The sequence below is a fragment of the Mesocricetus auratus genome, unplaced genomic scaffold (genome assembly GCF_017639785.1).
Source record: "Mesocricetus auratus isolate SY011 unplaced genomic scaffold, BCM_Maur_2.0 Super-Scaffold_100011, whole genome shotgun sequence".
In the NCBI taxonomy this organism is placed as follows: Eukaryota; Metazoa; Chordata; class Mammalia; order Rodentia; family Cricetidae; genus Mesocricetus; species Mesocricetus auratus.
In genome coordinates, this window is record NW_024429195.1 from 50,829,325 (window position 1) to 50,845,358 (window position 16,034).

The 16,034-nt window shown below is 43.2% G+C and overlaps 1 protein-coding gene across 1 annotated transcript in view; it reads left to right on the forward strand.

The window, feature by feature from the left end:
- The first annotated feature begins 1,690 nt into the window (after positions 1-1,690).
- Irak3 (interleukin 1 receptor associated kinase 3) overlaps positions 1,691-16,034 on the forward strand; it is a 55,624-nt gene continuing 41,280 nt past the window's right edge. The window contains exon 1 of the mRNA XM_040754811.1: positions 1,691-1,972. Coding sequence (XP_040610745.1) covers positions 1,840-1,972 — 133 coding nt within the window. The 5' untranslated portion in view covers positions 1,691-1,839. The remainder of the gene's footprint in view (positions 1,973-16,034) is intronic.

Consider the following 16,034-nt stretch of genomic DNA (forward strand, 5'->3'; position numbering starts at 1 on the left):
GGGATTCAGGGAGGGGTACAGACAGTTCACCACTAGAGATGGGAGAAGTGTGTATTATGTCTTGAATAGGAAGAACCACTAAAAGTTCATGCGTTCCTAGCCGGTGGCAGTGTTAGAGGCAACTAGCTCATTTAACTTCATGGATGGATTGTGCCACTGGAGGTGTGACTGTGAAGCAGATATCTTGTCATCCCTAATTTCTTTCTCCTTGTCTCGAGGTAGATTAGAAGATCTGATGATGAGTATTTCTGAGTTCTCCTGTTATTGTCATGGTGAAGATTTTAAATGTCCTCTGAAGGCCCTTATATAAAAGCTTGGTTTCTCACCTAAGAAATAGGGTTCCTTGAAGGGAATTTTAGCACCCTAGCCCCCCTCCCTCTCTCCCTCTTTTCTAGTTCCCTCCCCCTTCCCCTTCCTCGTCCCCTCCCCTCCTCCTCCCCCACCCCCCTCTCTGCTTCCCAGACAGCATGAAGTTAGCATCCTCCTGAAGCACATACTCCCATCATGATGCTTTGACTTCTCATAGGACCCCAAAAGACACAGAGGTCTAGCAACCACGAACCGAAGCTCTGAGCCAAACAAGCCCCCCCCCCTTCATTTTAAGCCGCTCTGTTGGGCATTTTGTCAGAAGTCTACCACACGTACACATAGTGATTTCCCGTCCAGGTGTGCTTGTTGAGACACCTGGTTTTCTTTATCCTAGAAAGCCAAAAGGGTACCCAGTATAGTACTCCCTCTTCCCTCTGTTGCTCAGCATAGTGACATAGAGACCCTTTCAAGTTTGCATTTTGATAAACCCGTGGTCATTAGAATGAAGAGACTTCAGAAGTTTCTTTCAAACAGCTCTACTTTTATCAGTTTTCACGTATGTTTTTACGGAATACTACTATTCTTTGGGAATTCACGCAGCGGTGCTGCATGCCCCTGCACCATGTCTGCTGAACCCCAGGGGGAGCTGTTCCCAAAGAGTAAGATCTGAGAGGTTTGCAACAACTTGTTTTTCAGCCGATGTCACTGTCCCATCCCCAGCCTCAGAGCTGACATTTCCCCACCCGCTTTGAAGACCTCTTTTGTCAGTAGCATCCGTACCGTTCCTGCGGTGGGCCATTACAGTGTAAACGGTAGAATATTTCAAAACAACGGCCGGGGTTGCTTAAACTCCATGTTGTAAGCTCGGTGATGCACTCTGAGGAAGGAAAAGGACAATGAAGTAAAACCGAGTGGCACTGTGGCAGCGGCTGCCTTCGACCGCAAGGATGAGCAGTTTTGCCCTGGGTTAGCCTGTTTTTTGTGATTTCCCCCTGCATCCCACACCCCCGCAGTGTGTCCACGTTTTCTTCCGTTTAAATTTATTTGGCTAAAACGGGAGAGGGAAACGTGTTTCTTAGTGAGTATGTATTTCTTTCCGGACGGGACAAAACGAAACTTTAAAAGAAGTAACGAAGACCTTCACGTCCATCCTGGCCAGGAGGCCGCCCATGCCAGGGCAGCGGAGGGGTGGTGGCTTTCCCGGATTCCTGCCGCTGTTTCCCGCCCTCACTTTCTTGGCTGGTCTCATCGGTCTGGGTCACATCCCAAGGGCTGACAGAAGCATGCAAAACGCGAGGACAGGGGGCGGGGCGCAGGGCCGGGGCCGGGGCAGGGGGCAGAGGAGGCCCAGGTCTTTGCAGGGGCATCCCTGGGGAGCGGCTCCCTGCGTCACGTGGCACCCGCCCTGCGAGGGCCGGGGCGCGGCGTGTTGCAAGCTCCGGGCAGCCGTCGTGGAACTGGATTTCCGCGGTTGTGTAAGGAGGTGGCAGCAGCGGCGACATCCCTGCTGCGCCGCGTGGGGTCCCGGCGATGGCAGGCCTGTGCGGGAGCCGTGGCGCGCTGTCGGCGCACACGCTGCTGTTCGACCTGCCGCCCACGCTTCTGGGCGAGCTGTGCGCGATCCTGGACAGCTGTGACGGCCCGCTGGGCTGGCGCGGCCTGGGTGAGTGCGACCCAGATCTGCCTGTCCTCCCTGCAAGGGACCTAGCTAACCCAGAGACCTGCCACTCCCTTCTCTTCCCTCTCTGACACTTTGGGCACTGCTGTATCAAGCTGGGGGATTCAGGAAGTTGGGTATGGAAAAGGCGTCTCGCGCTTGTAAGATTTTCCTGTTGCACTCGCTTTGGGATGTGCGTATGAATATGCAAATGGTATCATATGTGAGTGATGTCTACTGGTTTTACAAAAAGTGACTAGATTATTTTAATATTCAAACATTATTTAGAGAATGAGAGATGTGACTCAGTTGCTAGAGTCATGATCTAAGCATGTACGAAGCTGTAGGTTCGATTCCCTAGAATGGAATAAAACAGACCGTGGTGGTGCAAACCATGGGGAGGTGAAGTACGAGGATCGGGTGTTCAAGGCCATCCTCTTCCTAGAGTTCCTGACTGGCTTGGGACTCTGTCTCAAAAACAAACAAGAAGCAAACTATTTGTACTTTTTAAACTTTAAGATATCTATTTTTTGGTGTTTTCCTTTTTAAAAGTTTTTTCTTTTATACTCATTGATGTTTTGACTGCATGTATGTCTATGTGAGTGAGGGTGTTACAGACAGGTACGAGCTGCCATGTGTGTTGAACCCGGGTCCTCTGGAAGAGTAGCCAGTGCTCTTAACTGCTGAGCCATCTCTCCAGCCCCCTTTGGCATTTTCTTGTGTGTGTGTGTGTGTGTGTGTGTGTGTGTGTGTGTGTGTGTGTGCTCACTCGTGCACATACTCCTGTGGCATCCAGAGGAGGACAACTTTTGGTAGCCAGTTCTCTCCTTCTATGGGATCCTGGGATGGACATCAGGCTTGCATAGCTTACTTCAGTGTTTTCAATGAGTCTTCAATAATCTACAAGGGAAACTTGTTTGCAGTGAATGTGACTACCAGTTTTCTTATTTGCCAAATCTGGTACAATAAAATTATAAAGAAAGCCTCTTTATATTAGTCTAGAAAGTTATCTTCAAAAATCCATTTTATGCAGATTTGGTAAAGTGAGCAACTGTGTGTTGGAAGTGGTAATATAATGACAAACATGTCTGCTTTGTTAAGGGCAAGTGTTCTCTTTGGGGTTAGGTTTAACACCTCAGGCCTCCACAGTTAATGTTAATTGGAAGTAAACACGAGTATTTTTAAACAGCTTTATCTGAAATGGTGATTTTTTTTACTAAGAATAGCAGCCCTATGAGCAAAACATTTCTTTGTGACTGGTAAACAATATGCTTGCACGTTCTGAAACTCTAACCTTTGTGCAAACTTGCTTTGGGAGTGAGCTAAGGATAGTTGTTCAGAAGCAGAATGCTTGCTTAGCACGAGGAAGGCCTTGGTTCCATGCCCAGCACCTAAACAACTTATTTGGTGATTTTAAACTATACCTTACAATATGACCCTTCAGCAAACATCTCAGAATAGGATACTTGGCTCTGACTTCTGGAAAAGAATTTCCAGCCTGCCTTTGAGAGATAAGATTCCTTCCCTATCAGATTATTTCCATATTTGAACTAGATCATGACATAGGTAGTATTTGTGTCTGTAGATTTCTGAGGATGACTGCATTTTTTAAAACAAAATACTTTTGGTTCCATGTGCAGGTGCGCAAGGGCTTAGATCATGTCAGATGAATGATGTCAGTCTCTGGAGGCTATGAGGATGGAAGACGTGCTTCCTATTTAAAGGGAGCAGTCTCCACTCAGGCCCTGGTCCTCACTGCTTTCCAGGAAGTCTGGCTCCTTTTCTGTCTCCTCGTCATCTTTCTCTCCATCATTAAACTCTGTATAGTCATCCCCTATGGTTCAGGTGCTGTCAGCACTGAACGTGTATCTGCAGGAAAGGACACTGGGTTACAAACTGTGAGGTCACTTGCCCATGTCCAAACATTCTGAAGTGACAGAGCCAGGACTTGAACGGAGGCAGTCTGTACCCATGGTTAACCACAAGCCACATTCACACACACACACACACACACACACACACACACACACACACACACACACACACACACACGCCACTGCTATACTCTTTCCTTGTGCATCTCACAGGCCCCTAAAAACTTAGCATTTCTGACTTGAAAAAACAAGTCAGTGTGCTTTTTACACACACACAGTTCTATTTCGTCTTTGTGGAAATAAATGAAGATGACCTACACAAGCACAAGCTGGGGATATCTGGACAGATGAAAGAGGACTCTGAAGCTAGTACATTTGGCTGATGTCGTAAAATGGGAAGATTTTAAATTGGAGATAGAAAGGAAGGTCTTTTTTTTTTTGGTATCTGATAGCATGGGGAAGGTAGCAGGCAGGGTAACTAGATTAAAGGCAGCATCTCATGTGATTCTATAGAGGTACATATTTGTCTTTCTCCAGTGGATGGAGCAAATTCTAGGCAGGTATGGGTTACTAACAAAGTCTTGGCAGTGTAGGGCCGATGACCACAGGCTCCCTGGACTCACCGCCACAGGTAGTTTTGGAATGCTTACTGGAGTTAGCAGGTTGGTTTACTGGGATTGTACTGATGCAGGCTGTGGACCAAAATTCTGTCTCTATGAGGTGTGGATACTATGCATGCCTTTGCGTATTGAGTCTCGCGGGGAAGGCTCTAAAAATGTATACTCCTTGATGTAGCTGTAATGGCCTGTGCAGAGAGCAGGCCTCTGCCCACATAACATGCTGGGTCCCCTCACTGGTACATCTAGGAGAGAAAAAGTTGTACGTGGTAGGGGGGAAAACTAGATCTTTGTGACAAGGAGAGAAATGGGGGACTGAACCATGAAGCTGTGCTGAGCTCTGAAGAAGTAGCTGAGTAAATGCTTGGGATAGGGAGGTCCTGAGTTTGATCCCCTAGAACATGCGTATGTACATATGTGTATGCATGTGTGCCCCCCCACAGACACAGACATACCACATACACAGACAGCCAGACATACCACATATACATACACAGAGACACACACACAGACATACCATGCACACACAGACATATCACACACACACATAAACATACCAATCATACATACACAGACAGACATACCACACACATATGTACACACACGCAGACACAGACAGACATACCACACACACACATGCACATACACATAGACACAGACATATCACACACATACACATACACAGACATAGACAGACAGACTTCCCACACACATATGCACACACACACATACACACACACTTATGCACACAGGCACGCACAGATGGGTTGTCCTCTTATGCACACAGTGAGGGAGAATCTGAAGATAAGAGGGCCCCCAATTACAGATGGAAAGGGATCATAACAGTGATAGGAGAAATTGTCCTAGACTGATAATGATCCCTGATGATGGTGACTACTGGGTACATTACCAAAGACAGTTCAGACACTGGCAGATCACATAGCCATCTCTTTGTTGGGTAAGTGTGTTGGGGACCAAGAAGCCTGGCTGCTCATATGCTAGAAACACCCATGCAAGACTTTGAACACACAAATGCTTTGGTGTCTCTGCTGGAGCAGCTGATGCATTAAGTGTGGTGGAAAGCTCAATACACATCTGGAAGTACCGTTTGCTTCAGAACTCACATGGACCAAATCCCTCAAACTACTTTTGTTGGTGGTTAACTGTTTGCTTTGCAGGCATAATGACATCATAACGGACAATCAGAACCTCTGCAGAACATTCATTTATTACATTACCATAGATTGCTATTTAAAGTAATTAGTTTGAGACAATTCAAGCTAGCACACCTCTCAACATTTTAAGATACACGGAGAAAACTCATGTTGTTTTATAGATTCTATGCGATAGGAGGTATTCACAATTTTCTTTCTCTCATAAAAGGAAATAGGGCTAGAGAGACGTCTCAGTGGTTAAGAGTGTACTGCTCTTCCAGAGGACCTGGGTTCTGCTCCTAGCACCCATGTCTGGCAGCTTGCAACCACCTTTAAGGATTTGAAGGCCTTGCCTCTGTTCTCACTGAACACCCACACTCACGTGTGCCCCCAACATGCACACATAATTAAAAATCACAAAATCTTTTAAAAGTAAATAAACTATGCAAGTGAATAGTCATTTTTAAAAATAAATAAATCTAATAGCACATTAATCATGCATTTTAATATCTAATAAATCCGTGCAATAAGACCAGTGATACTAACAGCTACCATTCTGAAGTATCTACAGTTTCCTGGTCCCGTGTTATGTTCTGTAATAGGCTGTCTCCTGAACCTACTATAAAAATGTAGACCCTGTTCCCATTTCCATTTTATTGACAGGAAAATGGACTGCTAGAGAGTTTGAAATGACTCGCCTCAGGTTAATTTAACGAGTGGCAGACTAAGACTCTATGAAATGGTCAGACATCTAGACACCTCTTTTCCTTCTATGTTCAAAATACTGAGTGGTTTTGCCTTTTAAGACAGCTTTATGTTTGCAGCAAGGGCATAGACGATGATAAAGAGCTCTTAGCATACTCTGCATATAAGTTTTACCCATAAAGCCTGCACCCAGCATCTCCTATTACTAATGTTTCACGTTAGCTTGTACATGGATTACAAGGCTGGCACGTGGCTATTTGCCTGAAGTTCACATTTTATTCACACTTCTTTCACTTTGTTCCTAGCCTGTTAAGAGAAGCTTTTTCTTTTGCTAGCCGCTTTGGTTTATCCCCCTCCAGTCGCCTGGGTTCTGCAGCGCCAGCCTGGTTCTAGATCCGCATCAGTCCCAAATAAACACACAGGAGGCTATATGAATTATGAAGCTGTTGGCCTTGCTTGTTTCTAACTGGCTAGCTCTGACTTAAGTAATTACCCCATAATTGTTAATCTAAGTATGTTTCTTACCGGGGAGGTTCCAGGCTTCCTACCCCAATGGCAGTTACATCTCGAACTCTCTTGTGTATCTCCTTCCCAGAATCCTCCTGGATTCCTAGCCCCATCTATCTAGATTCACATTGGCCAGACAGTCTTTATTGACAAATGCACAGGACTTCCCCCAACATCTCCTCTTTTCTGTTTAAACAAAAAGAAAGTCTTAACTTTAACAGTCAAATTGTATATAACAGAACAGTTATCAAGTAAGAACATAGTTACAATATTTTAGAAAGATTTAAAGAAAATATCATCTATCTCATTCTTGTGAGTTCAAAGTCCTATATGTAGCTTATCTTTTATCATAACTAAGGAACACTATAACTATCTGTCTTCAACTCCATCAAAGACCACAGAAGGATAATATATAAACACTAGAAATGACAGAGACATCTTGCTACCTGGACAGTCACTCAAAGTTCCTCTGTAACGCTGGGGCATCCATCTTCAGCCCATAGGCCACAATGTGTCTGGAACACTTCTCAGCAAAGCAGGAAATTTCAAACTGTCCATCTGCATTGGCAGTCTGTCAGTCATTTTTCTTTGTCCTGTAGAAAGTCTCGTAGACTCTTCATCAAACAGGAACCCTGTAAGACTGAGTTCAGTAGTCACTTTCCTGTGGGTCCTGCATGTCCAGATGATACAACAACAGTCAAACAATCTAGGCAAGAGCAGTTTCTTGTCCAAATGGCTAAACTTGCCATGTTGAAAGCAAACTCCATAACAAGTTTCTTCGATGCCCATCTTCCTCTCAGACGTAATTGGTGCTGCCAGGAGCAGACATTTCTCATTGTCAAGAAAAACCCTAAACCATTTTAAATGCCATGTTCTGAAGGTCTTTGAGAGGTTTGAAGACTGTCCATCTCAAATATATTTCTGTATATCTAGAAAACCTAACTAACCTAACTATAAATTCTGACTATTATAAGTAACTATCTATAATCTGTATTTAATTACGCATTACATTTTAAAAGATCAGTATAAGCACAATACTTAATCAGGAGGAGAAATATACATATCACAAAATTGACCTTGAATTTGTATCAATAAATGAAAAACAATACCCATACCATAATTCCCCTTTTTACCATTAAAAAAGATTGGCTGTGATCACTAGCCAATTATAAACAATCCCATTTAAATGAAAACAATGATTTATAAACAAGATGGGAATTGGGACGTCGCTCATTCCAAACTGCTTCCTGCTGGAAGGGGGCGCTGTTTATACCATGGGGATCATGACAAAACTCAGAAACCTGTATAAGTCCGTATTTTCGGGGTCTGTAAAGCTGTATCATCTTAGCTATCTCAGTCGTTGGAACACCTGGTCCACTGCTTCCGGGGGTCTTGGTTCGTGAAACCACAGAAGCCTGGAAGGAATTCTCAGCTTTTCATTTTCTGTAGAAACATAAGCAAATTCTCCTTTTCCAAATAACATATCCTTATACTTAAATTTTGAGGTCAAGGCATTTTCAAAAGATATAAGTTGGATTAATTTAGCAGCATTTATAAGCAAGTGTACTTTATCAGTCGTTCCTTCCTTAGCAATGAAAAAACTGAAAAACATAATAGTGTACAGTATCCAGACTCTCTGTGTATTTTCCATCTTTATGTGGCTTATTTATTCATCTATTATTACTTTATTTCTTTCACTTTTATTTATTTTTCTCTGAGACAGGGTTTCTCTTTGGAAACCTGCCTGCCTCTGCCTCTGGAGCAATCCTACCGGCGTGCGCCACCACAACGCCGGCTTTTGTATTTATTTACCACTTTGTCGTTTCAGTTTCTCTCTCAATCTCACATATATTTTTAAACACACTGTAAACCTTTAGAAGTTTTTCTTTATCCAAGTCTGACTTTACTGTAAATCTTTATGTTTTTCTGGCCACGTGTCTTATCTGTAAAACCGCGGCTGTTTGAAACTGCCGTTTCAAGATGGCGGGCGTAAGCGTGACTCCAGCTTACCGCCTCAGTCCATGCTGACCTCCAGCAAAAGCTGCCACTTCCAGCTGTACGTACACTCCTTTCAATCGGTAGCAGAGTCTCTTAAAACAACCTTGCTGTTTTTTTTTTTCTTTTTATGCTGAGTCAGGAAGACTCCGGTAAACGAGCCACGTGAATCTTGGCTTGTCGATAGCAAAACAGAGCACACCTGAGAAAAATGCTGCTACCAATAATCTGTGCTTCTCTCTGTTCTTCTGTTTCTAAAATTCCTTTAAAGCTTTTGTTGTTTTGCGTGGAAATTCAATCCCACTCCTGACAACCATTCTGTTAAGAGAAGCTTTTTCTTTTGCTAGCCGCTTTGGTTTATCCCCCTCCAGTCGCCTGGGTTCTGCAGCGCCAGCCTGGTTCTAGATCCGCATCAGTCCCAAATAAACACACAGGAGGCTATATGAATTATGAAGCTGTTGGCCTTGCTTGTTTCTAACTGGCTAGCTCTGACTTAAGTAATTACCCCATAATTGTTAATCTAAGTATGTTTCTTACCGGGGAGGTTCCAGGCTTCCTACCCCAATGGCAGTTACATCTCGAACTCTCTTGTGTATCTCCTTCCCAGAATCCTCCTGGATTCCTAGCCCCATCTATCTAGATTCATATTGGCCAGACAGTCTTTATTGACAAATGCACAGGACTTCCCCCAACACCTTCTCTCCCCCAGGTTTCCATCCGAGTTTCCCCACTGAGTTACCATGTCCATTTAGTTCCCTGTGCTCTCTGTCCCCTCTGGACTGTTACATCTCAGGCTTGTTTTTGGAGACCTGGACAGTTTGAGGAAAACTTATTGCTCCTCAACTGGGTTGTGATGCCTTTCTCATTAGTAGACTGAGGTTGATTCTGGGGACCATTTTCACCATAGCTTAACAAGGTTCCATACTTCTGATGTCAATCGCCTCTGTCCACATTAACCACTGCAGGCTAAGGTGGTGTCTGTTGGGTACCCACGTTATAACACTTCTCTTTGTCCTCCTCTTTCCACGTTGTCCTCTTCAGAAGGGGACACTGCGCGACTCCCTTACCCCAGGAGCAGCCAATGGGCTTTCCCTCCGGAAGAGAGAACACTGCTTGACTTTGACCACTGCGTCATTTCTCTCATCTTACAAGGCTTACTTCTACTGTCAGCCCACGTCTTCTCCCTCAAAAGAGCTATTTATAGCCCAGGACTTTATCCTTTCCTGAACCTTCCCCATTTAGACTTGCATCCCACACTGGTCCTGTAGATATTCTTCCCTAGCAAGGTCAAATGCACTGGTCATTTCCCAGGCTTCATCTTACTTGACACAATGAGTTGTCCTTTCTCCACAAAGCACTCTGTATTTCTTGAACTCTACACTGTCCTTATTACTTCCTTTTGTCACAGAGGGCTCTTTATGGTGCCTTTCGGCTTAACCCATGACCCACTATACTCACTACCTAGGAAATTTTATCCAGACATCACTAATTCCCAACTTTCTCGCCTGGGTCTCTGTGGACACCAGCATCACCCTTCCATGTACCTACTTGACAGATGCCTTCAAATTAACATCCCCAAAATGTCCCTCCTCTACTCCCTGCAGTTTTCCCATTTTAATTGCTAGCGACCTTGTCTTTCTTTTTTTTATTTGGGCCAAAAGGTTAATATTTTGTAACTTCTCACCTCTCCCCCCACCCCATCCTCCCCTGCACAAACCACATCCTACCTCTAAGCAACTAATATTTTGGACTTTGCCTTTTGGATCTGTGTAATAATATTAACCACTTGCCACAGCCACCACAGCCATCTCCAACCAAACCAACATCAGAGTTTTGCCTGGGTTTTGTAGCTGTCTTCTAGCTGAGGTTCCCTCACACTTCTCAAAACCCTTTTCAAAAGAGCGGTCAGTGGGCCTTTTGCACACGTGACTATTACATTTACAGCCCTGTGGTAGCATCCCATCTCACCTCCAGTAAGCATGGAGAGCCCACGTAAGTTTTCTCCCTCCTCTCTCTTCTATGTTGACACTTTTTTTCTTGGACTCACAGGACAACTGCCCTGCAGGCAACCTTGAGGCATCCCTCTTCACCTTCTCTATGTCTTGGCATACCTTTAACGCTCCTTTAAAACCTACAACCCTGCTGGGGAGTGGTGCCTCAAGCCTTTAATCCCAGCACTGAGGCAGGGGTGGGTGGTTCTTTAAGTTCGAGGTCAGCCTGGTCTACAGAGCAAGGTCCAGGACAGCCAGGCTACACGGAGAAACCCTGTAAGTTGACATCCGGATTCTGTATGCCCCTTTTCTTTCTTGTTTTACTTTCGCCTACACCACTTCTCCTTTTTCACCTTTCACATTTGGTATTGTTTATTGTCCATATGCTTCCTATGGACAGTTATTTTTAACTGTCAACTTGATAGATCGGGAAGGTGCCTAGGAGATTGGTAGAGCATCTTCTGGGAGTGACTGGGAGAGTTTCCAGAGGGGGTTAACCATGAGAGGGAGATTGCGTGGAGGGTAGGCAGTAGCATCCCACAGCCTGGTCCTGGATGGAATAAAAAAGGTGGGGTGTTGCTAGTGCAGACATTCCCTCCCACGCTACTTCTCGACATCCCCAAACTGAGCTACTAGGCTCCTCCATACCCTACCACAGTGGTTCTCAACCCTCCTAGTGCTTTGACCCTTTAATACAGTTCCTCACGTTGTGGTGACCCCCAACCATAAAACTGTTTCATTCCATTCATGACTGCAATTTTGTTACTGTTATGAATCATAATATAAATACCTGTGTTTTCTGGTGGTCTTAGGAAACACCTATGAAAGGGTCATTTGTCCCCAAAGGAGCCATGACCCACATCTTGAGAAATATTGCCTGTGGGCTGGAGATGTTTTTTTCTCCTTAGGTTGATTTACTCAGACCTTTGTTATGACATTACAAAGTCTAACTGACATACCTCATGTAGGCAGCTGTTTGGGTTGTATGTTTGCTTGTTTGTGTTTTTTAATTTGTCTGTTTCACACTGGCTCCCTTAACATCTAAAATTATAGCTGGAACAGAGCCACCATTTATGTTCTAAATCAAATAATGAATAGTCAACGGAGATTTTTTTAAAATCATCTGAAATCTTACTAGGAGAACTGCTCAACAAAGGCTGCACTACAAAGGCACTGCCATAATCTCTCGTAAAGGTTCTCCAATTTTATAGAGAGCAAACTTATATAAATGCCATAAGGAATACTTGAATGGGGAAGAAGTATTGGTCGTTATCAGTGAATGACGCTACACAGATTTTGATATTATTGAGACAAGGTCTCATCATATAGTTCTAGCTACACTGGAACTTGCTATGAAGACCAGGCTGGCCTCAAACTCGAAAGGGATCCACCCGCTTCTGCCTTCCAAGTGCTCAGAGTGAAGGCGTGAGCCACCTGGCCTGGTTAAAGCTGCATGGACTCTAAATTACAAGCTGAAGCGCTGATGTTGAGAGTGACCCCTTCTCATGCTAACACTCAATGGCCATTAACTTCAAGTCCTATCTGGGTCTAGGAAAACATATAGATGGGGGACATTTGAGATGTTGTGACAGTTTTCCCCATGCTTGCTTTCATTTTAGGATAAAAATCCTTCTCGGGTATGGAATGAAAAGTACACATGTGCATAAGAATAGATAAGTATTATTTCTTACAAAATTGAAACACTCGGGGTGTTACCGCTGTCTGGTATGAGGAATATATAAGTAACATACACACTTTAATTTTGTTTTATTGTTTTGGAATTTAAAAATATCCCTTATCATAAAGGATTTGTTAATTTTGCTGCTTGTTGAAACCAAACCTATTTCTTTGTGTGCTTTGTAGAAAAACAGAAAAGAGGCATATTTTCTTTCCCATTATGTTACCTAAAAACAAACAGCCAGAATACCGTCTTAACTTCCTAGGGTTTTTGGCATGTGGTTGCATGCAAATACAGAGATTGCAAACTGGGGTGTGTTGCGTTATTCTAAAAATCCCCCTCCAGAGACATATTTGCATACGGAGACATGATTTCTGTCAGTGAATTCCCCGGTGGTTAGCACTATCTAGACAATTCTACCTGCTCAAAACATCCCACAGAGTCTCCTAAGCATCTAGAAATACTGTTGTAGCAATTGCTACCTTCAGGTCAATGCATTTCTCAACTTCTCAGGTCACCTTTTGTATTTCCATAGGGACAAGGAATCTTTCAGTAAGGTTTGTCTTCCAAAACAATGTTTTTCTACAACTACAGCCCAGTTTTTCTTACTTTATGTTTTTCATTTGGAATGTTGTTTAGCAATAAAATTAATCATTGGGAACTTTGCTCTTTGATTTATGAAGAAATAAAGTCCCACATTCTGGAAGAGAGTGGTAAGGAAGTATTGGAGGAAACTAAGAATATGGACTGTAGCTAACCTGCCAAGAATTTGCATTACCATTGTACCAAATTTAAGTTATTGTTTAGTAGAATTTGATGTAAATGAATTATACATTTTATGGTTGCTTATAATTAGGGGTTTTTTTTTTTTGGTGGTGTTTCTATTCACAATGCATTATCCTCAGGGAAAAGCTATTAAGGCTGTACTATGAATCACCAGTAGGAGAAAGAAAAAGCATATTCATATTCAATTTCTAGTCGTGGAAGCCATCCATGCATGCAGGCAGTACTGATTCTAAGTCGCTATTGGCCAGTCTCTCACCGCCAAGTTCTGCAGAAAAACCCTCTTGCCCAATTTAGTTTTCTTTATGCTCCTTTGTGCAGGTCAGTGTTATGTAGCTAACACAGGGAGCTCGTTTGATGCCTGTCCACTCACGCCCCAGCTGGATCTCAGAAACGCGGTGGGGCTTCTATCTTCAGTAGTCTCTCAGGTGCATGGCAGCAGGGGGAGACCACAGGGTTATGCCCTGCTGCACTTTTAAAAGGGAAATCCAGCAGTTTAAAAAAAAAAGAAAAAAAAAAAGAGGAAGGAGAATGAGGAATGGAATGTGGGAAAGCTGACATCTCTGGGCTTTGGAAAGTTAATTGGTTTCCTTAATCACTGTAAGCTGTTTCTTTGCTACTGTGAGAACTCTGAGTAATACAATAATGCTTCAACCCCATTGTAAACTGTTGTCACCAGAGAGATCATCCCTAAAGCTGAAGCTGCCAACTTTGTGGTACTTTAAAGTTTGAGGTCAGTCTCATTGCTAGTGGTGGGATGAACTCTCAAGTTATAGTCCTCAGGGCCTCTGTCTGTCATTTGGCAAATGTTAATCTAAATTCAGTGCTAGGTGTGTGGTATACAAAGACAACAGGAACTTTCCCTGGCTGCTGCTTTTCTTGAACATGAGCCTACGTTTTTGTGGTGTGTGTGTGCGTGTGTGTGTGTGTGTGTGTGTGTGTGTGTGTGTGTGTGTGTGTGTGTTTCATTTGTCTGAGACAGGGTTTCTCTATGTGTAGAACTGGATTCCTGGAACTCCTTCTGTAGACCACACTGCCTCAGACTCACCCAGATCCACCTTCCTCTGCCTCCTTAGAGCTGGGATTAAAGGTGTGCGTCACCACCGCCCGACGGAACCTATGTTTTAAGGGTTGCCTTCTCTTTACTCTTCGATACCCTCCTCATTTGTGAAATGAGTTTCCATTCCACAGACCTTTTCTTCTCCCCTCAATCCAAGTAAACCTTGCCCCAGCTGCTCCACTCCAGGCTGGCCGAGTCCCACCTTCCCCATCCCTTCCCTGATTGTGGTGGCTCAAGGGTGGACGCTCAAGGAGAATCTTCTGTCTCTGCCCCAGGAAATCAGATGTGTATGTCCAATCCCAAAGATCTGAAGTACAAAGGAACCAGCCTTATTCATTTAACAAATGCCAATACCTGTCATGTGTCATAGAAGTAATGTTGTTGTTTCGTGTGGTCCTTTATGCCCAATACTCTGAAAACAATAATAGTTAGATATTTCACTTTCTAATAAAAGAAAGCTAAGTATCCCTGGCTGAAGAAAAATACCCACAACACTGAGCGCTCTTTCTTTGGAGTGTTACTCTTGAGGGTAGGAAGTTTCCTAAGGACTAGAAATAGTTGGCTTTGTTTTTTTGTTTGTTTGTTTGTTTTTGTTTTTTCAGTTTTAGGGACTTATCCCAGGGTCTTGGATATGACATACAAATCCGTACCACTGACCTACAGTTTCAACTTCAAAAGACTAAGGGGATTTCGAAGTCAGTGATCATTATAATTTTAAAAACAGACCAGGAATGTGCAACCAAATATTGTAAACATTTTTGGTAGACAACTTGAAAGGACACTTTACACACAAGCAGTTGGAAATCATTCATAGTCCATGACTAGATTGAAGTTGCTCTTCATTGCCAGAGGCTAATGGCAGAGCCATCATTAAGTTCTCATGGTCCTGTGTGAGCCTAAGTACACACAGGCAGCCACACTCCATTTTGATTGGAAACTTTTCTCCCTGGAAGGAGGGTCAGTCCATAGAGTTCACAGTTGATTTGTGCTGTTTTCAAATGGACCCCCCCCAAGACAGGAAACCCTAGACAATATCTATTTAAGAATTAACCCCCGTTTAGAATTACTAATCACGGGTCCAGAATCTCCCTGTGTAGAGATCCATTTGTGGTGTCCCCATCTTTATTTAGGGAGCTATCTATGCTATACTCCTCCTTGGTGCCTGTGTTGCTATAACAAGTTGAACAAGGAGGACATGAGCGAGTGTTTAAATGACAGTAGCTTACTCTTAAGAGCTTGTAGAAGTAGCCAAATAAAGCATTAATCAAAAGGACAGATAAGTTTGAGAAAGAGATAACCTATCCATCAGTTTCTTTATACAAGAAAACATTGTATTTGTGTGTAAAGTACACAGTCCCCTCATATACTTTACACCTGTTTTTAGATTACTAATAATATGTAAGTCAACACAAATAAATGAGTAGTCTAAATAAATAGAAAGTCACATTGTAGCGTTTAGGGAAAGTTATAAGAACACAATTGTGCATGTTTTAATATTGAATTTTTGTTGTAGGATTAGAGATCAAACCCAGGGCTTTTGCAAAGTAGGCAAGCACTACTACTGGCTTATATCCCCAACTCCTAATATAATTAATTTTTTATTTGAGAATTTAAAAAGGTATATTATGAGTTTTCCTTTTACCAAATCCCTCCTAATTTTCTCCTTTCTATTTTCACCACTATCTTCCTCCCAACTTCAAGTGA